The 21932-nt window shown below is 49.8% G+C and overlaps 1 protein-coding gene across 19 annotated transcripts in view; it reads right to left on the reverse strand.

The window, feature by feature from the left end:
* The window catches only part of AFDN (afadin, adherens junction formation factor), a 107045-nt gene that overhangs the window by 75387 nt on the left and 9726 nt on the right, over positions 1–21932 (reverse strand). For 12 of the 19 annotated variants that reach the window (XM_037126103.2, XM_037126108.2, XM_037126105.2 and 9 more), the window contains exons 2-3: positions 2950–3145; positions 260–375 (exon numbers count right to left, since the gene is read on the reverse strand). In XM_037126103.2, coding sequence (XP_036981998.2) covers positions 260–375; positions 2950–3145 — 312 coding nt within the window. The remainder of the gene's footprint in view (positions 1–259; positions 376–2949; positions 3146–21932) is intronic. The other 7 variants (XM_037126109.2, XM_037126102.2, XM_037126119.2 and 4 more) reach the window with 1 other exon arrangement.

Here is a 21932-nt window from a genome sequence, read left to right on the forward strand (position 1 = left end):
ACAACTCTTCCTTAAAAAAGTAAGGAGCAGTATCTGGGGTTACTCTGTGAAACAGAGGATGAAGCAGGGAGAAGCTAGGCCACTTTTAAATTACTTCCCGGAAAAAAGGGAAAAGAGCAGGTCAGGAAGAGACACAAACGGAGGAGGAGCCGGTGACATGAACGCCCGCCGGGCAGCTGGGGTCCCACCGGCCCGCCCCGGACAAGAGCCGAGAGCAGAGAGCCAAGAGACGAGAGACGCAGGAGGCCCCCAGGCCCACCTTCAGAAGGCCAGCATCGTTCTCGTTCTTCAGGACAAATCGGCCCTCTCGGTCGTCTTTGTTCCAATTCAACTGCACAACCAGAGGCTTCTCGTCTACGTCCAATCTTCTTTCTTCTTCACAACACGAGACGAGAGAAAGGGAAGCCATGGTTACTTAGTGGCTTTAGCTAACACAACATTCCGATATGCATTTGCTTTTATAAACATAATACCCTGACTGAAACGTAATTCAAAATGTCACATGAGAGTCTGAACGACTGACTTAACTCAGCACTATGCTGCTGCTGTGTGTGTACCACTACCATGCGCCCACGCAGACCCTGACCAGGGACCGCTTCCCACGGCACTCAGGCTCCCCTGGGAAAATGAGACACACACACACACACACACACACACACACACACACACGGACTGGGGAGAAAACAAAGCACGTGGAACCCAGCTATAAGCCTGTTTCTGTAAATGACAGGATCCCAGCTGCAACAGGAAAATAAGGGAATAATGTCATTGTATCACAGAAGTGCCATGATTCATGGGAGACTTTCCGTCTCATATTAATGTTACATGTTATGTGCTATCAAGAAATGGCAAGGACCCACGTGGCAGCATCAGTCTTGGAAGTGATCACTCTTCTTCTGACTCTGTACCTCTGACCCTCGTCTCCAAAACTCACCATCCTCAACCCTCACGGCCCCTTCCCCCGTGAAGCTACCACCCCTGTTCTCCATTATGACCGGGTGCCCAGTTCAGTGCGGCCCACTCCCTGCATCGGAAACCCGACAGCCTCGGCACACAGGCCAGGAAGAGGGCAGCCCTCGGGGACTCCTGAGAGCTCCAGGCAGCCTGACCCCACTAGAAGCCTGCAGCTGGCAGAGGTCACCCAGGTGACTGTGTCTACGATGTGCCAGATGAGGGCAGCAAAGAGAGGAGGCAGAGTAACTGTGGTACAGGAAGCAAAGGTGAACAGGACAATTTTAAAACACAGACAGGCCTCCAGAAGCATTTAGTAAATAACACATGTAAACAGTAATGTTAATTATCAGCATACGAGCACATAACAAGTTCCAAATTATGATTTTATCAACTGAAAACATGAGGAAGGAAAATCAGAGTAATAGGTCAATAATCGGATTAAGAGGTTTGAAATCCCTGCTACAAACCAAAATGCGCCACGATGCTCATATGAAATTTGTACTGGATCGAAACCTTTCACACTGGAGTGATTTAGAGAACACTGAGAACGATTACATCTGAATCACGAAAGTTCACAAAAACCAGGGTGAGGTGCCCCAGCGCACATGTGCCCACCACAGGGTGTCAAGGTCATCCAGGTCCTATGCATCTGTCGCCCCAAGGTGTCTCCAGCTGACTCAGGGGGACCCTGCCATCCACAAGGACGGCAGCAGGGGCTCCCCAAGGGCCGAGCCCCAGTGCTCACTGGGGGGCATTTCAAACCTCCACAGAAACAGCCCCTCCTGTCAGACGCCACCCTCTGTGCAGGGGTCCCCTGGGTGTCAGACTGGGTTCCCCACAGTGCTGTGTGGAACGACAAGCACGGCCCCAGACCCGCGTGGGCGGGGAACAGGAGCAGGCAGGGTCCAGGGCACACGACGCCCCCAGTGGGGAGCAGCTGCGATTAGGGACGGAATGAGAATTCCTTCATTTTACGCACACTAGTTTTTCAAACAAATCTAAGAAAATCCAAAGAAAAACAGTTCTTTAAAAATGTTGACATCGTTCTGCTCCTAGCTTCCCAATTCCAGCCTTGCACCACGTCGCCGCACAGACCACACTTGGTGGTGGTCCTCGAACCACCAGACAGAGCTGACAGGGAGCGGCCCCTCGTCCCCGCCACACGGTTCTGAGGTGGCAGCCACGCTCAGCCTTGGACAGCCACCCAGAGCGGAGGCCGTCGTCTGTGGTCAGACCGAGTCTCAGCGACCTTCTCAGAGCCTTACAAAAAGTAACGAACAACCACAGCCTACATTACATATATTCTACCCAGAGAAAAGGGGTTTGGTCATACTTAAACTCTACACACTACAAAAAGTTTGGCCCAATTTCAAAATTTACAAAGAAAGGTGTATTTTTGAAGTAAAAAAATAAAATTATGTTCCAAAAGGATTTGTGGATAGAACTTAACAAGTATTAAAACTGGGTTTTATGTTATGTGTAATTGTTTATCTTCTTCAGTAACTGGACTGTTTTACAAGAGACTCAACATCTGTAAAGCACTCAAAAATGTGTAACTCTACACTTGCAATTGTTCAATTTAAATTATCATTCGATAAAGATATATAGGATATTTTCAGACATTTCAAATGTTGAAACAAAGAAATTACTAAGTGAGTACTTAAGAGAACCCCCGTTTTCCCAACAGTAATACATCCACGCTGTTTCCCATCCCAAGACTGCTACAGTCAGAGTGACACCCATCCCCTACTGAACTGGGTTATAATGAACTGCACTGTTACCACGTATACAAAAGAGACACGTATTTCTCCAAAAACAAGCAGCTTACTGTGTCATCAATGGACGTGACTCTCAGAGCGGGGACCAGGCACCCTGCCTGCCTTCGGAGAAACACGTATGCACATTCTCACTGGCAGGCCGGTGCCATGGACTCCCGGGAGCCCCGCCCTGGCGCACAGAGCCCTGCGGCCTGCCCCCCCCCCCCAACACACTGACCTCCGCTGACGTGCACTTCGTAGAGTGAGTACTTGGGAGACGACAGCATGCGCATGTCAGGCCGGAACTTCTCGGCCAGCGTCTCGATGACATCCTGAGTGGTGGCAGTGCTGGAGACCCGAATGCACTTGGTGGCAAAGTTCCCAGCAGCTTTATCTTGAAAATAAAACCTCATCACTCCATGGAACTCCAAATCCTGCAAGAAAACAAAATGATACATTTTTGAAAAAACAGCGTTCTGAAAAGATTGACTTTTCATAATAATAAATAAAAAAGGTGATTCACCACTTTTTAAAGTGTTTTGTTACCCTGAACATCTGAGGCAGACACTAAGACGCGGGACCTTGGTCCCCACAGTGAACCACGTGACGCGGATGAGCTAGGTGCGGTCTCCCTCTGCCTTACCTGTCTCTATGGAAGGGGACTCAGCGGAGGAGCGGACGTCAGTAACCACCACCGTCCACGGACTCTCCAAGTTCCAGGTACACAGGACGCGCACTATTTCGTTACCTCTTTACCACCATCCCATTAAGCGGGCACTACCACTTGGTCACTAAAAGTCTCAAAGTTTAAGTGCCAGGTGACAAACCCAGCTCAGAACCCTGGACCACCGACCTCCCCCCTCTGCCTGGCTCAGCCTGCACCCTGCCACAAATGTGAATGAAGGGCAACCAAACTTCTGTGAAGATCATGGTGACTAATTTTTAGTTCGAACTACTTGCCCTCAAATCAGCAATTGCTGTTCAGATGGCCCTGCCCTCACTTCGTGAGGGCACTGCAGCAGAGCCCCGTGCACAGGCAGGCCAAGCCCGGACGGCCACGGAGCGCTCGCTCCTCCCATGATTCGTCAGTCACAACACAGTCTGTGTAGCTGAAGCTCTACGAGTTTCGGGCTCTTTGTGATTTACCGTATTTTGCTGCGTATAATACCCATTTTTTGTCCAAATTTTTGAGGGAAAAGTAAAGATGAATATTATACATGGGTAGTACTAATTCCATTTGTATAAAATGTTTTTAATTATTTTATCTATGATTATGTGTTAAAAGTGTAACTCTAGAAAGCGGTAACAATATCTGTATATAAAATAATACCCTGGAATATGATCATCTGTTTTGTTGCTAAATAGAAGTAAAAAATTAAAACAAAAGCTCTTTTTTCCTGAAAGTTTGAGCCAAAAAAGTGGGTGTGCATTATACACAGGAGCGCATCACACACGGCAAAAACAGTAAGTAACCTAAGACCACCAGTGGTCCGTAGCCCACAGGCTGGGACCACGACTGCCATCTGTGCTTGTGCCAGGTCACACATCATCGGGGGTGTGCAAGGGGTAAAGGCCCAGAGCTTCTGCTGCTGCTCCACTAGAGTTGCCCCAATACATCAAGTCACTCCACCTTCAGCAGACACCCCAAATCCACCCCAGATCTCATGAAAACTAAGTCAGACTGTACTGTTCCTATACTCTTCTCTTTCTACAGCTTCCTAATCTCAGATGTCAAATCGTTACCACAGTTAAGCTTTTCTCTACTTCCCCCCAATCCACCAGAGCTTCTTCTTCACTGATAATTATGACCTAACAAGTATTTCTTTGAAGTGTGGAAAATGGGATATTAGAATGCGGTTAACTATATCAACTACGTGAAAATTACACAGAAAATGAGACAACATGGCACATGTCTGGCCCCCGTGCTTTACTATGCCTGCCCAGAAAAAAACACAGGGTGAGCGCGCACGTGTGCTAGAAACCAGTGAAGCACAGTTCTGGACCGATGCGGGGCCCAGACTGAGGTCCGAGGGGCTGAATGCATTAGCACCGCGGATGCTGCGTGAGCAGGAGTCCTGCTCTGTTTCCTCCACACGCCACAAACTCTGTCCAGCTTGGGCCAAGCAGCAGAACCTGCGCAAGTGACGGAGAGTGGGAAGGAGGCACCGGAACCACAAAGCCCAGCGTGAGCACCAGGCCCATCAGGACCAGCTCCTGCTCTTCACGCCGTGCCCTGTGCTAGCGAAACCCTCTCCGAGCCCCCAGCGGCACTCCCTGCCCGCCACCCTGCCCCCAACTGCCCCGTGCTCCGCAATTAGCTTTACTTGCCTCACTACCACCTCCAGAGGCCCCTGGAAAACAGCACTTTAGAAAAGAAAATCACCCATAAATTTAGTTATATACATTTAAGTTTTTATTCTAGGAGTCTCACCCTAAGACTCTGAGACCTGCACCGCTACCACCCCCCTGAAATCACCTTCCTATGACGCGTTTCAGCCCTGAATGCTAACGGCACAACCACCCTGGCCCCTCCAGAGGATCGCTCTTCCAGACTAATTTAAACCAAAAAGGCAAATTAACCTCCAAAGGAACTCAATGGTTTTGCTAAAGGACTCGTTTTATGACATTTGTGAAGAGACTAAAACAGCTCTATCTACACGTACGGGTCCCCAAAGACACAAAAGCACCAGTTCCTCAGAGACTTGTCCACCACCAACTCCGGCCTACAAACTGTTGAGGAGACCCATCACGTGGGTCTGAGAGGGAAGGCTCGGCTTAGCCCTGACAGGCCCATGACTGCCCTGTGGCCAAAGGAAGCCACAAATGTCCTGTCTCCACGATGGACACACTTCAGCTACTGATCTCCCATAAACAGCTGAAATACATGTAACTATGAATTTAGTTTGCCTGGTTACCTTAACATTACAAAGAATAGCTGAGTAGAGTTGTCACTAGAATATTCCCTTAATAAAATAAATTAGTACTCTGTTCAATTATTCAGCCAACTATAAATTTGGCTGCGGTGACTTTAGCAAACCTAAGAAGACTGATAAAATTGAGTCCCTAACCCTACACACTGGTTGGGTAGTGGCCGAAATAACAAACAATACTGATTATAACTAGCATACATTAAAGGCTACCTACCAGTGCCAGCTACTAAGAGACCAGCATTCAATTCCCCCAACTAGGACCAAGGCACTATGATGACCCTGCTGTGCAGCAGAGGGGTCTGCAGTGGTCCCCTCACTCACTGCAACCCCCTGGCCAGCCTTGGGGCAGGGCAGGGCTGTGATGTGGATAGCACCCACCCCGGAGCCCTGCCTTTCAACCTCTCGGCTCCGCAGCCTCACTAGTTGTTTGTACGAAGTGGGACGCTCATTTTCTCCTCCAGGACAGGTTCAAGAGACGCTCCAAGGGATGGAGGAACAGGAAAAAGGAGGCTGAGGTTCAGGGAGGGCGGTGACCTGCCACGACCACCTCCCCAGCCAGACCGGCTGCAGGGACCGCATTCCTGAAGCCCATGCCACAGTCTGAAGCCCAGCCCGCACTCCACAAGGGGCCCAGCCATCTCAGGGCTGGTCCAGCACCCACCACAATGAAGACCCTGGGACAGAAACAAGCTGGCATTTCAACTTTAACAGCTGTATCTCTGAATACGGTGTTCAGTGTGTATGAGCTCAAATGTCCCTGCTCGGTAAGCTTGTCTGGAGGAGTTAACAAACTACAGGAAGCATCCAGCCAACCCTGGCACTCGGCCAGTGCTCCTCCGCCAGCCTCTACCACAGCCTCTACCGCAGGGCTGCGCCTTCGGAAGAAAAGCATTCCAGCAACAGCACCGGGTTCCCCAGCTGTGGCCGCCTGTTTCCAACGGATAAGAGCTCTGAACAGGAAGCTTTCCATTTCTAAGAGCAAACCGTGAAGTCTCACGACAGGCTAACATTCTGATAATGTCATACATTTTACAAAGACAAACGTTTCCCCAAACACGCACTCCCTCCTTAGTGCTGGTTATACAAACCACCCGGGAGAAAACAAGATCAGAAATAAAAAACACAGCTGCAGGTCCTCAGGGCAAACTTTCAGGAGCAACGGTGTTTGGCGCAGGGGGGACCATGACGGCCTGTGATCCCTTTCATCAGCGCAGCGTTCTGAATGTTAACTGCAGTGATTTAATTCAAAGGGGAGGAAAAGGCAATACAACATTCACCTGTTTCCCTTCCTTAGGTTTATTTTCCTGATGGGAAAACAAGTTTCTCTTTTCTCTAAAGTTACATATTTACCATTGCATAAACTTGTCCCTGAGAAGTATTTTCACCCATGATTATTAAAACAGAGTGGAACATTACTGGGGGTTGATTTAACGACAACTTTTAATGTTTATCATGAATACAACAGGCAGAAAAACGAAGCAAAACCCACGGAAGGACAGAAAGCTGTCTCGTAAGAGTGAAGAAGAGCCAATGCAAGGAGCAAACAAACAACACGGAGATTTCCTTGCCACTGCACTATCACTATCCCATTAATTAACGCAGTTGATAATCACTTGGTCTTCTTGCCCACAGTGGTAAAAACTCACCAGGGCCACCCCAGGCTCCTTCCACCACGCAGATCACAGACGCCTGGTCTGAGCTTCAAGGGGCCGGCCGTGTGGGAGCTGCTTTCCGCCCCAACGTCCAGCACTCGTCTGAAACCGCGTCCAAGCCGCAGGCAAGCCCGTACCAACTGCACACAGGCCTGCCGCCACTCCAGCTCCCGTGGGGGAGCCCCCGCTGCCTGTGCCCACGCACCTTACTAGCACAGAAAACATGCAACAACGCAGTAGCCATCTGACTCACATTTTTAAAAACAGTAGTGACAGCCCTGGCTGGTGTAGCTCAGTGGATTGAGCGTTGGCTGCGAACCAAAGGGTCACTGGTTCGGTTCCTAGTCAGGTCCCCAGTGGGGGCCACATGAAAGGCAACCACACACTGATGTTTCTCTCTCTCTCCTTCTTCCCTATCACTCTCTTTAAAAATGAACAAATAAAATCTTGAAAAGAAACAGTAATAACATCTGAGTATTAATAGTTTAGGTAGAAGACAGAAAAATACCTGAGGTATGGGTTTTCTGAAATCTTGTATAAACACTATTTTTTAAATGCTAGTACTTCAAGAACATTCTTTAAAATTGTATGCATTTCACTACCTAAAACTTGCGCACAACGAACAATACCGCTGCAAGTTTGAAAGAAACGAGAGCTGCACAGACCTTCTGGGGGCGCAGGCGCTCTCTGCCTGCAGCACTCATGCCCAGGGCCGTGCCCCAGCCCTGTGTCCCCCACGCCCCGTTCCCAGGCACCGGCAGCTCCTCTAAACACTGTTTCTTTTGTGTTAAAAGCGATTTGCTTTACAGTACAGCTGACACACAACACTGTACTACTTTCAGGCGCACAGCAGCGATTCCACATTTACAGAAACCCTACGTGCTCTAACAGCACTAATTCTGCTACCTCAGAAACACCTGAATTCCCCAACTAGACTTTGGTGCAAAGAGTTTGCTGTAAAAAAAGAAAAAATGAATGAATGTGCTTCACAGGGAACCACCTCTTGAGCCAACCACAGGTACAGACGGTTCCATCTCTTAGCGTGGGCCGCGTTCAGACCCTGGCTGCTGCGAAGCGGACTCTGCCGGCCTGCCCCACCTACTGGGCTGGCCAGCGCGGACCTCCACGGGCACTGCTGCTGCTCCCTCTCCTGAGAGCCTCTACTCCCCACCTGCAACCACAGCCAGGACGGGAGTCCATCTACACCCGGGGACCCGTACTTGGTCTTTATGTTCAAGTGATGCATTAAATATGCCTCTGAATCTCTAGCAGAGCACAACGCACACCTGGTCAATGGTGAGCCAGCTATGGTACTTCTGACGTCTGGATGCTAGTTCACCAAAGCTGAGAACGCCCAAGTTCACTGAAAATGGGGAAGAGCATCCTTTCAGGCGAAGAGCAGCAGTTTCCTGGGCTAAAAAACCAATCTAATACCCCCTCCCCCAAGCAGCTCTCTCCTTTGTGAACCCTGACAGAAACCCGTCCAGTACCCAAATACCTAAACACCGTAAGGCAAACACATTCTCTGCCAGGAAACAGAGCCTGCTGCGAAATCCAATGAGCCCACATCGTTTTTTAAAACGCCGCGGTTGTAACTGCCAGCGTTATCCATTGAACGACTGAGCGCTCACAGCCGCCCCGCAGTCTGTTGACAGCAAAGTAACTCTGAGCTCTGCTGCTAGGCCCCCGGGAACCAGAAGCCCACCCAGCCCCTCAGGCAGCAGTGTGGGGGGGGTCAGGAAGTTGGCTTCCTGCCAATGCTCTGAAAATGCCGTGATCTCTGGACCTGAGGACCGAGCACACAGACGTGTACCGGGGTTTGGAAGTCGACCTGTTACAGAGCACACTGAACCTGCAGGACAGAGAGGCAATGGGCACACTCACGAATGATGCGCATGTCTGCACTTTGAGCTGACCCGTACACACTACGTTTGTACCAACGTCCAGACACACGCCACCCAATGAGACGCCTGTGCGGCAGATACCCCATTTTACCACGGACTCTTTGGAAATCAGGTGAAGCCTAGGAATCGGCTCTCAGAACAAAAATGTAAGTTCATAAAATAAAACAGAAAGTATTACAAAGGAAGCAAGTCCATTAAAGCACACTTGTTAAAACAGCAAAACCTGCGGCACAGAGATGTGAGGCTCTCACGGGCTGACCACTGAGTAAGACCAGGACCAGTTTACTCGGCCCCAGTACTAAAGTAGATGGGAGTGGAAACTCCTAAGGGAGGGAAGTGCCAAGCCCTACTCAGAAGGTAATAAAAGTCTGCTTACTAGTGATGAAGGCGTAATCATTCTCCCATCGTGTTCAGAGACGCGAGGACCCTGTCACCAGACATCCAGCCGGGAAGCCATGAACCCAGCCCGGTGGTGCTGCACCCACCTTCTCCCTGACCAGTATGCCCCCCCCCACCCCCGGACTGCTCAGCCGCACAGCTGGGAAGTGCCGCCTCACACAAAGGCAGAATCCATCCCATGCAGCTCTGCCAATCGGACTTAATTTTACCCTCTGGTGTCATTTAGACATCTCTTCGAACTGTGGTTTATGATCACTTTTCCCCAATTTTCTAAGGAAATGGAACAGAGTGAAACAGATTTCTGCCAGATACAGTGCATCCTGGGTAAGGAAACAGGACAAGAACTGGTTCATGAAACTTAGTTCACGACTTCTGTGTACAGCCTGGGCTACCAGGTAAAACCCAATTCTTCCCTCCCTCTGGATCGCAGGGAGCACAGTTCGGACAAAGGTAGGTTTCTCATCCTCCCCACTGGGACATTTTGGATGGGACACACCAGATGCCAGGAGCACCCACACCAGTGTGATGACCGAAAATGCCTCTCGACATCTGCATCTGTCCCCCGGGGCACAGAAGTGTCCCAGGGGAGAGCCATGGATTTAAAACAAGTCTAGAACCTCTTCAGAACAGCCTCTGACTGCGGTTTCTTCCTTCAGCCGCACTCCTCCCGTGACACGACTCTACATCCACCTGCTCCTGCACCCCCTTCTCTTGGAACACTCTTGCTGTGCTTACCCTCCTAGCCCGAGACAGTTTCCAGAACAGACAGCAAACATCCAGACGGGTCCGATCAGCAGTGCGTCCAGTGCTAATTCTAACACTACACCTGTAGTTATTGAAATTCAAAATTACATCAGCTTTTTGGTGGCTACCTAATATTGCTGATTTAAATTAGGTTCAGTAAAATTAAAATTCTTGGGCCATTTGCATGTTAGCCTACCAAATAATAACATTTGTCGGTTTGGCAGTAACCTGTTAAACAACAGCCTTTGAGCACAAACCATTAACTGGTCCCTCATCAACTGTCCTTTGGTCTAGCCCTGGTAAGAATGCAACTCCCTCGGTGGCTTCCAACCTCAGTCAGTGTCACCACAATCGCAGAGAGCGTTTCTATGTCAAGTCCGCAGTTCACCTTTAACAGCATGCTCAGCACAAACAGGTGACACACTGCCTTTGAAACCAGTGACCTCCCCACCTGTGGTACAGACTGTCACAGCTCTGCCTCTGGCTGGGCTCCTGATGCCAGGCCACAGGACATGCACCACGTCGTGCCACTCAGGGGCATCCCTGTCAATCACAGCCTTAGGGCCACAGAAACAAGTCCAATGCCACCAGCCCCGCTGGGGAAGAAAGGCATGCCCAGCGTGGGGACACTGTGCAGGAACAGGGAGCCAGGTTCCCAGCACGACTATGACGGGGATGAAAAGGGGGTGGGCGAAGGCCTGGGACACTCTAGATCACAACAGGAACCCCACCGTGTGGGCCGTGTTTGGGTCCGGACTGCAACACAGCGGCTGTAGAACACATTTCTGAGAGGGGGGATCTGAATAAAGACCACATGTTAGACGGCAGTGAGAATTACAGTTAACTCGTCGGTAGGACCACCACATTCTAGTTAGGTGTTTTGAGATACACAGTGAGGCAGAGAAGAAATAACATTAGCTTTTAGCTTTTGCTTTAAAATCATTTAGCTAAAACAACAAAAACCAGTGATTTAAGAAAGACAAAACTCTGAAAATCATAATGTCTGGGGATAAATATAAGTGAGTTTTATCTATGTTTGAAAAATTTCTTATTCAAAAATGTTTAAAGTAAAACTAAGTTATAATGACAAAGTAAATATTATTAAACATAAAGTAAACCTATTTTTATAAAAATTCTGATGCTCTAGGAAAAAAATTTTAAAATTTGATTCCGTAAATATTGTACGTAATGAATTAATATGAGAAGCTAAGAACCTCGTGCTTCCCCTGAACAAGCAAGTGTGTGGTGAGAAGTGAGAAAAGCAGGCAGGCCCTCGGAAAGGCCAGAGCCGGCTCAATGCTCAGGTGGCCCCTGCAAGACCCCGGCCTTCTCTCATGACCTGTCTGTAAAAGGAAGAGGCTGCTCTCCACTTCACAGGGCTCTGTGGTTACCGCGCCCTCTCTGTTAGGAAAAGCGCCGGCCACAGCGAGGCAGGAGGGTGAATGCCGCCTCCTGCCTGCAGAGGCCGTGCGCTCGCACCTCCAGGGGACGGTCTGACAGGCAGGTGCTCCTGCCTCCAGCAAGACCCAGTGTGGCAGGAAAACACTGGCACGCACACTACAGTCCACACGCACGTGAGAGGCACAAAACATAGAGCTTTGTAGAGACAGATGCCACTGCACAGCATCTGTAATTCTATTTCTGAAACACAACGCCAGAAGTTCAAAGCATTTCTAGTGATCTGTGACCAAATCAAGATATACAAAATTTTGAAATGCCTTCTCGTTCAAAGAAAAAAACGATGTTCCCGAACTTAGCCCCAATATATTATATTACAAAGAAAATCCAAGAATATAAAATGGTAAAACTTGCTTTTATAACCTGCTTCTTAAATCTGCACTGAGATTCTTCTTTAAGTATGTGAAATATTAAAAGTTTCTAAATTTTGACAAGAGTAATGTATCATACAAATTATACACACAAATTAACAGACCACCTTTTACTGTCTTTACAATAATGGTCACATCAAAGTAAATACTCAGACTACAGCAACAGATCCAAAAAAGCTTCTTACAATTAAAATGCTTCCAGTTATATTTTTCAAGCACACTAAAAATTTAATTCACACTACTCAAACTTATTTCAGTTAAGAAAGTTCAAGAAACTCATCTGAAATGAAAAGTCATCGAGTCTCTATCGCAGTGTGTGCCGGCAAACACACACACGTAGATCTGAAGCAGGCAGTTTCTGAGTTCTCCCGAATCCTGAGCAGGGCTGTCCAACCCTGCGGCCCAGGGTGGCTCTGAATGCAGCCGACACAGGACCATAAATTCACTTAAAGCCTCGTATTTGCTCATCAGTTTTCATTAGTATTTGTGTATTTAATGTGTGGTCCAAAACAACTTCTTCTTCCGGGGAGGCCCAGACAGCCCACAAGGGTGGACACTCCTGCCAGAGCTTTCCGCATCTCACACACGACACCGAGAGGGCCGGCCCGCAGGTGGAAAGAGGGGCGACGGGGGCAACCTGAATGTCACTGCCTCACCACCGGGGTTTGGCAAACTACACACCCGTGGTCTGGGGGCAGGTGACTGAGGGCAAGCCGAACCTGTACCCACCTTTGGTGCCTTCTGATGGCACCTCCTGCTTCCCCGTCGGCATCACCCGCTGCCCAGAGCAGCCTGGAACATCTCCCAGTGCCAGCGAAGGGAGAAAGAAAAGGCAAGCGCAGAGGCCAGCAGCGGGGCTTTGGACGAGGGCATGTTCAGGAGGGTTTCCAACAGCACAGCTTTAGAAGAGGGACAGGACACGCACGCAGGGCGCAGTGACACTGAGGAGAACAGCACTGCCTGGTGGAGAGGTTCTCGGACTGTGACTGCAGAAGAGATGACTGTGACAGGAAGCAGTCACCGAGGCACGCTGTCATCTCACATTACCGGAACCGTCCATCCACCAGACAACACCTGCAACCCCTATTCAAGACTCTTCCACATGGTTAAGTAAATCTCCCACGCTAACACATACATACATGGACTCAAAAATAGGTCATTTTGGAAAAAATTCTATAGATAACTAATGGAGTATGTCATAAGCAAAAACTTAAAGGCACAGAAATATGATTAAGTACTAGGTTACATGAAATGAAAACCTCAAAGTCACTGTTTCATATAAAAAGTCATTACTATTCATCAAATCTCAAGTATACTTTTGAGGATATTGCCAGTTCTAAATGTAACTGCACACAACATGAAAAACAGCAAGAAATGGTTTTTCTTCAATATAAGATGCGGAATGCAGAACCAACCTGAAGCACACAATCCTAATCCCAAACATGTTGTTGGACCCACAAACAGCACCAGCTGATACGAGGTTAAGCAGACAGCTGTCCACTTCCGTCCTGAGATAACGAGGAAGGTGTTCCGCTACCGCACACACAGGGCAAAGGAAGAAATGGCGAACACCGACGTTAGCGCCGCACGAGCAGCACCGGCACCCCACAGGCACCCAGGCATCCGCCCCGAGAGGGGCCCCTGTGCTGGGTGCTTTTCATGCACCACCTACTGGCGACCCAACGACCTGGGGCAGGACCAGAGGGCCCACTCGGGCAACTCTGACACACAGAGCCACGTGGGGTTTCGGCAGCCACACTGCTCACCGCTGAGGGACTCCTCTTCACCTGGTGTGTAAACAGAAGGCTGCTGCCAGGCCCAGCAATGTGGCAGCCGACTAAACCGTCGGCAACCGTCCCACCACGTGGCAGACAGTGCAAAATGGACACTCCCTTCAACACGCTTATTACGAGTTCACGTAAGAGAGAAATCCAAGAGGAAGCTGGGAAGACGAAGGTCCAGGACAGACGCCACGGTCCCCACCTGAGCATCAGAGGACACAGTAAGGGAGCCACCACAGAGTCAGCAGTTGGCATGAAGACAGAGCCAAGTGTAAAAAAGTCAAACTGTAGCTCTCCAAATCAAACATGGAACACATTCATCAAACAAGAGCGGAGACTGGTAAACCCACCATTTCAAATATTTTAAAATCTATGTGACAAAGACACTGTAAAAAGTGCAAAACCACAAAAAAACCCTGGAAACTACATAAGGTACAAAAGATTAGTATTCAGGATTTATAATAACCCCTACAAACAAACCAGAAAAGACAAGGATTTTTCCAAACAAAATCACTGGAAGAAAGATAGACAAAATCACAGTGAACACACACATACAAACACACGTTCACTCGCTGGGACCAGGGCAATGAGACTGCCAGGGATGGGATCGTGTGACCACCCCAAGCGCAACCCCGCAGAGCCTGGGAGATCCCAGTCTGTGCGTGGCCTGCGACCTGGACACTACTTCCCGGGGATCCACCCTGAAACATGTCACTAGCACATAAGGAAACACGGACAGAGGTGTCCATTAAGTCCACGGTTGTGACTGGAAAAACATAAAATGACCTGGTCACTTGTAGGTAAGAGTCAAAGCAATAAGGTTCGATTCATTTGGACAATGGAACACTACAGAACAGTAAAAATAAATGGACTATTATTTACCAATGTCAAGTTAGTACGTATTTCTTGAGTGGGAGAAAGGAAGTGGTAGAGCAGAAAAAGCCCCTGGCTTGCTGCATCTGAAACTCCTAATGCCTCCCACTCGCTGGGCCTCACCCCACCGACAGGAGCACAGACCCTCCTGAGCCCTCGTGGACCTGGGAACTGAGGGATGCGTAGACTGGCTACAGCATTCTGACCCCGGAGACCCGGGCGGGCAGGCAAGGCCCTGGTCAGCAAGCCCGCTGCCCAGGGAGAGCCGGACCCCAGAGGACCCATCCACAACCAAGAACCCTCCAAGGACACAGGCTGGGAAGAACCACGAAGCTACTGGAAACTCGACGGGAGTTCTTGAGAACCAAGGTTCTCTGCATTTTTCCAATTTTCTCAGCAGTCATTCTCAAGAGACAGAAAGGGAGGAAACTGTTCCGGTCGGGTTTCCAAAGCTGGGGCACAAATCGTCTCAAAAATAAAGCTGACTTCTTACTAATGCTTTGGAAGTGTATTAAAACTTAAATGATCAGGAATACGGGAATAACCTGTAATAAAATTTTTCAAAAATAAGTGAAAACTGCAACTTACTAGCCAAATTCAGCACAGTCATGAAGCCCAGGGGACAGAACATTTTTATTCCCGGTTCAATCACCACCACTGCCACCACCCCCACCACCCCCACGGTCCCTCCACCTCCCTGACTCTGCACCACAAGGGAAGAGCAACCAACCCACAGGGTCTGAGCTCATGGAACCTGCGCTCTAGCGGGAGGAGACAGCCAGTGAGGACAGACAGACACACGAGAAGGACTAAAGAGCAGGGGTCCACAAGCTACTGAGGGCTGCGAGTGGGAGACCCTTAGACAAAGCCCTACTACAGGGGAAGAGCCTTCCAGGGGCAGGGGAAGAAGCGTGAAGACCCCAGGCAGAGAGAGCTTGATGGGCTGGGCCCAGAAACAGCAGGCCCACGGTGGCTAAAACGGAAGGAAGGGGAAATGGCATCGGACTGCCAGGGAAAAGGGCATCACACTGGGCCTTGTAGGCCAAGGCACACTTTGAGCAAAATAAAAGCCAAAGCCACTTGAGTCTAAACAGGAAAATAATATTGTTTAACCTAAGGTTTAGAAGGGCATCTCTATGTGAGAAACAGACTAAGGGGGTGGGGAGGGGGAGGGGCAGGCAACCAAATGGGGAGGAAAAAGATGAAGTGGGAGGGCCTGCCGCACCAGGCCGGCAGCAGGAAGTGGGGATGTCGGGATGTGGTTAGACGGGGAGAAGAGTCTGAAGGCAGAGCTGCCCCAGTCTGCACACAGATTAGATATGAAGCCTGCGAGAAAGGAATGAGTCACAAATGACTGAGGCAAGGTCATGGACACAAGCAACTGATAAAAATGAGGGACACAGTACCCAGTGAAAAGCAGCGGTGTGTTTTGGGAACGAATCTACATTTTTCACAATATGCTATCAAGTAATTTCTATCTGCAATGAACTATACACATTCAGTAAAAGTTTGCTTTAAAATAAGATACTCAATTGCTAAAGAAATGTACACAAGCCCAGCAAGGTAGGGCCAGACTTCTAAAGCCCTAAACGAAACGCCTCGAATGTCCCCGGCTGTGTGTATACACAACTGAGCGCCGTGCCTCAGTTTCCTACTGTACACACTCATCAGTTACCTGGTGTGCACATCACGCCCTCCTCTGGAGGACTCAAAATGCAGGAGAGTGGCTCGGCCTGGCCCTGGTCCTCAAGGACCTGCAGTGCCAGGCACACGCCCACACCCCTGACAATGCACTTGGGCAGCCCTGACTCACTTCTGGAGTCTTGGGCAAGAAGTGGCCCTGCCCCACCCAGCAGCCAGTTCCCGGAGGAACACCATCAAACACCATCAAGCCCGTGGCTGTCTGTGGATCTCCTCTCAGCAACACTAACCTTCCCAAAGGGCAGGGAGGAGAGGGCAGGCCTGGCAAAACACAGCACTTGGCAGTCTGGAGCCCTGGAGGTGGGCGAGCTTAGGGAAAATGAACAGGACCCATGGGTACAGAATGGAGTAGAAACAAGGAGATCAGTTGAGTTTGCAACAAGGAGGCCAATATTTTCACATGGCTTATCCGGAAGATGACGCTGGAGCTAAAATCAAACCTCGGCTCTGAGGCAGCCACCCAAGGGCACCTAACTGCTGCTGGGGCCCAGTTCCCTCTCCCTGTCCTCTCCCATGCTCCTGCTCATTGTCTGTTCTGTTTCCTAAATTCCTCTTCTCCAACACTGGCCACCAAAATCCAACACCATTTTTGCTTTGTTCTTTAGGCCTTTATGTACAGACCCCGTGAAAATACCACTGCAGGGGGCTGAAGACGACTACGGCGGAGGACTGAAGACCAGACGAGGCACCCCGTCCGAGGACTGCGTATCATGTCACTGCCAGACTAAGCTGAAGGGCAAGGCCTCTGTCTGCTGGATCGCCTGGTCTAAGGGTAGATGGTGCAGGCTCTGGGATGACAGCAATGACACAAAGCACAGTGAGATGGAACCACTCTCCGAAGGCCAGGGCCGGATGTCCTGGCAACAAGGGGGAAGAGGATGGCAGTGAGCAGCAGCTGCAAGAAAAGCAGGCCCTCCATCGCCTCTGTGGCAGGGTAGCAGAGACCCAGGAGTAGCAGTAGTTTTTTAGTATCTACGATCAATGAGCACAGTTCCAAGGCAGTGACTATTAAGTACGTGTACAAGGTCGGCTGCAGTCAGTATCCCTCTGCCTCCCTGATCTCGGACAATGGTCCCATCATACTTAATGACAGGCCCCTGTAAAACAATGGAGGATTGGCTCCACCATTAAAACACTTAAACTGCCGGGAGAAAGGAGCACACGAGTCAACAAGGCAGACCGGGACACAGGAGGGACAGACAGCACCACAAAGAGGGAGGCAAGCGGGGCCCACACGGCCAGTGGGAACACCACAGTTGTCTCAGAAGAGCAGCCTTGCAGGGCAGAAGGGTCTGAGGGGTCAGAAGGTGTCAGAGGGGAAAGTTCTGCAGGGGACACTTCTTTCAGGAAGCCTCCCTCCCTGCTCCGGACTGCTGTGCTGCCCGCCCGCTCCCCCTTGCCGGCCGCTGCCAGCCCAGAAAGATCGAGCGCTCGGCACCACTAGCTCTCAGGCCTCCTCCATACTTACGTTCCACGGCCACCCTGCACCCTCCGCCCTGTTCCTCTTGGCTGTCTGTGTTGAAAGCTTCTACCTGGAAGTTCACAAGCACCTCAGATTAAGGGTATCTCAAAGGCAGCTTCTCACTTCCCACCCAAATCTAATCTACTGCTTACATACTTTTTCCTTCAATTCTGGCTGTTAAGAATACCATCTACCTAAGTGGCCAAGTACAAACCTGGGTTTACCCGGATTGGTCCTCATCACCCTCCAAGTCCCTAACTTCCCCTCATTCTCTCGTTCCACGGAAGCTGCTCCCACAGCTTCATCTCCAGAGACAGCGAGCGGCCTTCAGCCTTGTTCTCCCTCCATGCCCCAGACCAATGCCAGGGGGTCCTGCTGAACTCTCATCTAGAACCTTCTTAACAGGGCTTACAAGGCCAGTAAGAAACTGGCCTTGGTCAACAGCTCCAGTTTCCTGCCAGCCTGTGGCTTCTCAGCCCACGTGGACGAGCACGCAACACCTGTGTGCGAGACACACAGATGTACTACTTCAGTCCTAGGTCATGCTGCAAAGCAAATGAACCCAAGACCCCAGAGGCTTACAACAGTTTTATTTCTTTGTTATGATAATATCTCACTCCGTGGGTAGCTGGGACTCTCTTCCATTATTCTCAATTCTGGTACCAAAGGTGAAAGCGTCATCCCCAGCCTGGTACACACTAACTTGTGGAAGAGGGAAGAACCCTGGAACGGGGCTTAAAGCTGCTGCTCAGGGTTGCACATGTCACTGGCCAACCTGATGCCACAAAGCAGGGACCTGGCCTCCACACACAGGGAGGAGCTGAGAGTAGGCAACGTGAGCTGCAGGCAGGTCACAGAGCTGCTTCCAAGTTCACAGACACACGCCCAAGTCCAACCACACTACATGTGTCCGAGTACGTGCTCTGCCTTCTCTCTGCTGTTTCCCACGAACTCTTTGGCGTTCAGGACACACGATTCCTAGAGTGAGCACCCCCAGTCTGCCTCCTCTGGCACTCAGCACAGCACAGCTGTCCCCAAGGCGCTTCCGGTATCCCTCCACAACGAGACTAGGCGAAAACACGTGTGCCAAGTAAAAAACGCGCTCTGCCAGGGGCCCCCCTCCCTCACACCTACACGAAAGCTCCTGACCGACCGCAGAGCCATTGCAAGGGTCAGGTCCCTGCCCCCTACTCACAGCCCCGCCACAGGGTCCCAGTGTGCCTGGCCACCTCCCTGCTGCTACAATGGGAGCTACCAGAGAGAGGCACCATGTGTCCACTAGGTTGTGCGTGCTCAGCAGTTTCAAAGGGACTGACGCACAGCAGGTGACCGCCCCACGAGTGACCCTGGAAATGGAGAGAGGGGCAGGGCCAGGACTCCACCTCAGGCCCTCGAGCGAGGGTCGAGGGTCGAGGATCAAGGGTCGCTGTAGCTCTAAAGCCGTTCTCCCTTCCATCCCGGAGGCCCCAGGCAGTCAAGTCCTTTCACTTTCGTAGGCCCGGTCTGACAAAGCCTGACAGCCTGACGGACAGCACACACTCAATAAACACTAGTGAATGAATGAATGCTGCATGCACCTAAGACAAAGCCAAGAGAAAAGTTTAAATGTCGACAGTTTTAACAGGGCTGAGCCACTAAAAGAAAAACATACGAAACCAAATCTGCCACAGAAGCAGTTTCTCACACCGCTGAGCTCATGACACGGGTGCAGAACTATTCTCAAAATGTTTGCTCCTGGACAGAAGTTCATGGGAGCAATGATTCTCACTTGCATTTAATGTAAGAGCAACAATGTCTCCCAAGAAGAATCAAGCTGCTTATACCTATCGCATACTACAGATAGAGTGTCACTACGCTAATAAAACGCGAACATTCCAGAAGCTCCAGAAACTTGCTCTGATGCTTTGCAAATCACAAACACGTAACATTTGGTGGTGTGGGTGCCTCTTGGTGAAACAGCGACTTTTTAAAGTTAAATTACACACAATGTTAAAACACAAGCCATAAAGAGGGCGCAGGCACGTGCTCCGTTGAGCTGCTGTAAGTAAGGACACAACAGGGAGCACAACGGAAGCTGCGTGCTTCTGATCATCGAGTGCAGTGTGGTGAGCACACGCAGTTTCCCGCTGCTGCAAACGCGCACTTGCTGACGTGCGGCTCCACGGCCCAAACTCAGGGCCCCTATTTCCTATCTGGCCCCCTGGACACCTACCTGCCTGCCCCATGCATCCCTGCTCCTCACAAGAACAGAAAACACAGACTCGGGACCAGAAGAGGGAGTCTGCAGGACCTAAGGAGGTCTGCTAGGCTCTTCCCTAAAGCCGCATTTTGGTCTGAAAATGAAGCCTTGTAGTTTGGGAATGGCAAATACTTGTTCAATAGATATTAAGAAATCGTTAGCAACAACTGAGAACTACCTGATGAAATTCAAACATCATGGGTAGAGGGATCAAGGCTAATGTGGAAACAAAACTTTGTGAAATTAATAGCCCTAGAAGTGATGAGAACGAACAGGTTTAAATCTGTTGGATTTTAAAGGGCGGAGGCAACAGCCACAGCAGAGACAAGGAGGGTGGCCCTGAGAGGACACATGTCAAGAGGAAAAGGGACACGAAGACACAGTGCGGGTGGACATAGGTGGGGCACTACAACACTCAAAATCACGGCTATGTCCGCAGAAAGGGGTCTGAACACGGCAGGGCGGGGCCTGGGGAGAGGCCCGCCCAACTCCTGCCCGGGTGCTGGGACGGCTACTGTCAGGGGAGCTCCCGCACGTCCCTCGGACCCTTCACCCCTGCTCCCCCTGCGCTCGCCACAAACACACTCTGCACAGTCAGGAAGCACAGTAAGGCCTGCACCACACTGACACAGAGCTCAGGACCATCTTCTCAAGTGTAAAAGGTAAAGTTACAATAGGGCTTTACAAAATCTACATGAAAATCAACGCACACATATACAGGTCTATACACAAAACCTACATATATACACATAATATATGATGCAAATATAACTAAACGGTTCTCATTAATCTTACAGGCTTGTGGTTCTTCCTGAAAATTAAGCTCTACATGACTCTATATTTTCGTATGAAACTTCGAAACACTGTGTGCATTGCAGAGATCTCACATTTTCAAATTCTACAAACAGAGTGGCTTGGGAGGAAGTTGTCAGACTACCTGGGTCCAAACAACTGCTCCAGTTTGCACACCCTGAGTCAGTTACTGACCTCCCTGTGCCCTGGCTTCTTCACCCACATCTGAGAACAGCACAAGCAGCAAACCTCACAGGACTGCTACAAACACTACGAGATGAAGCATGCAAAGCACCTGCACCAATGCCAGCATGCAGGTAGTATGTGTCCATAAAACACTGGGGTGGCAAAAGTTCGTCACATCTTTTCCCTACAGTGGCTCTAGTAGTGCTTAATTGTCTTTGACTTCATTTGAAATAATTTTGTTAGATTGTACTGTGACAGCTGTCATATCAGCGTGCATTAAGAAAAACATAAAAATTGGTGAATTTTTCTGCAGCCATTTTAACACTGAAGATGGAAGGGAATACATGACATTTTTGGCATATTATGCTTTATTATTTCAAGAAAGGTAAAAATACAACAAATGCAAAAAAAGGTTTGTGCCATGTATGGAGTAGGTGCCATGACTGATCGAACAAGTCACAAGTGGTTTGCGAAGTGTCTTGGTACAACTGACATTCTGGCCAAACAACCCCCTGCTGTGGGGCTGCCTGGTGCACTGGAAGATGCTCAGCAGCGCCCTGGCCTCTGCCCACTGTCAGCCAATAGCAGGAGAGCGCCGACACTCAAAATACCCATGTCAATCAAGTTACTGGTGACAATGAAAAACGTGTCTTTTATCTTAGGGAAAAAAATGTAACAGACTTTTTGGCCAAGCCAGTGTTAAGTATAACAATTACCAGAATAACCTAC

Source organism: Artibeus jamaicensis, unplaced genomic scaffold, assembly GCF_021234435.1.
Source record: "Artibeus jamaicensis isolate MK-2021 breed Jamaican fruit bat unplaced genomic scaffold, CSHL_Jam_final contig_497, whole genome shotgun sequence".
NCBI classification, from domain to species: Eukaryota; Metazoa; Chordata; class Mammalia; order Chiroptera; family Phyllostomidae; genus Artibeus; species Artibeus jamaicensis.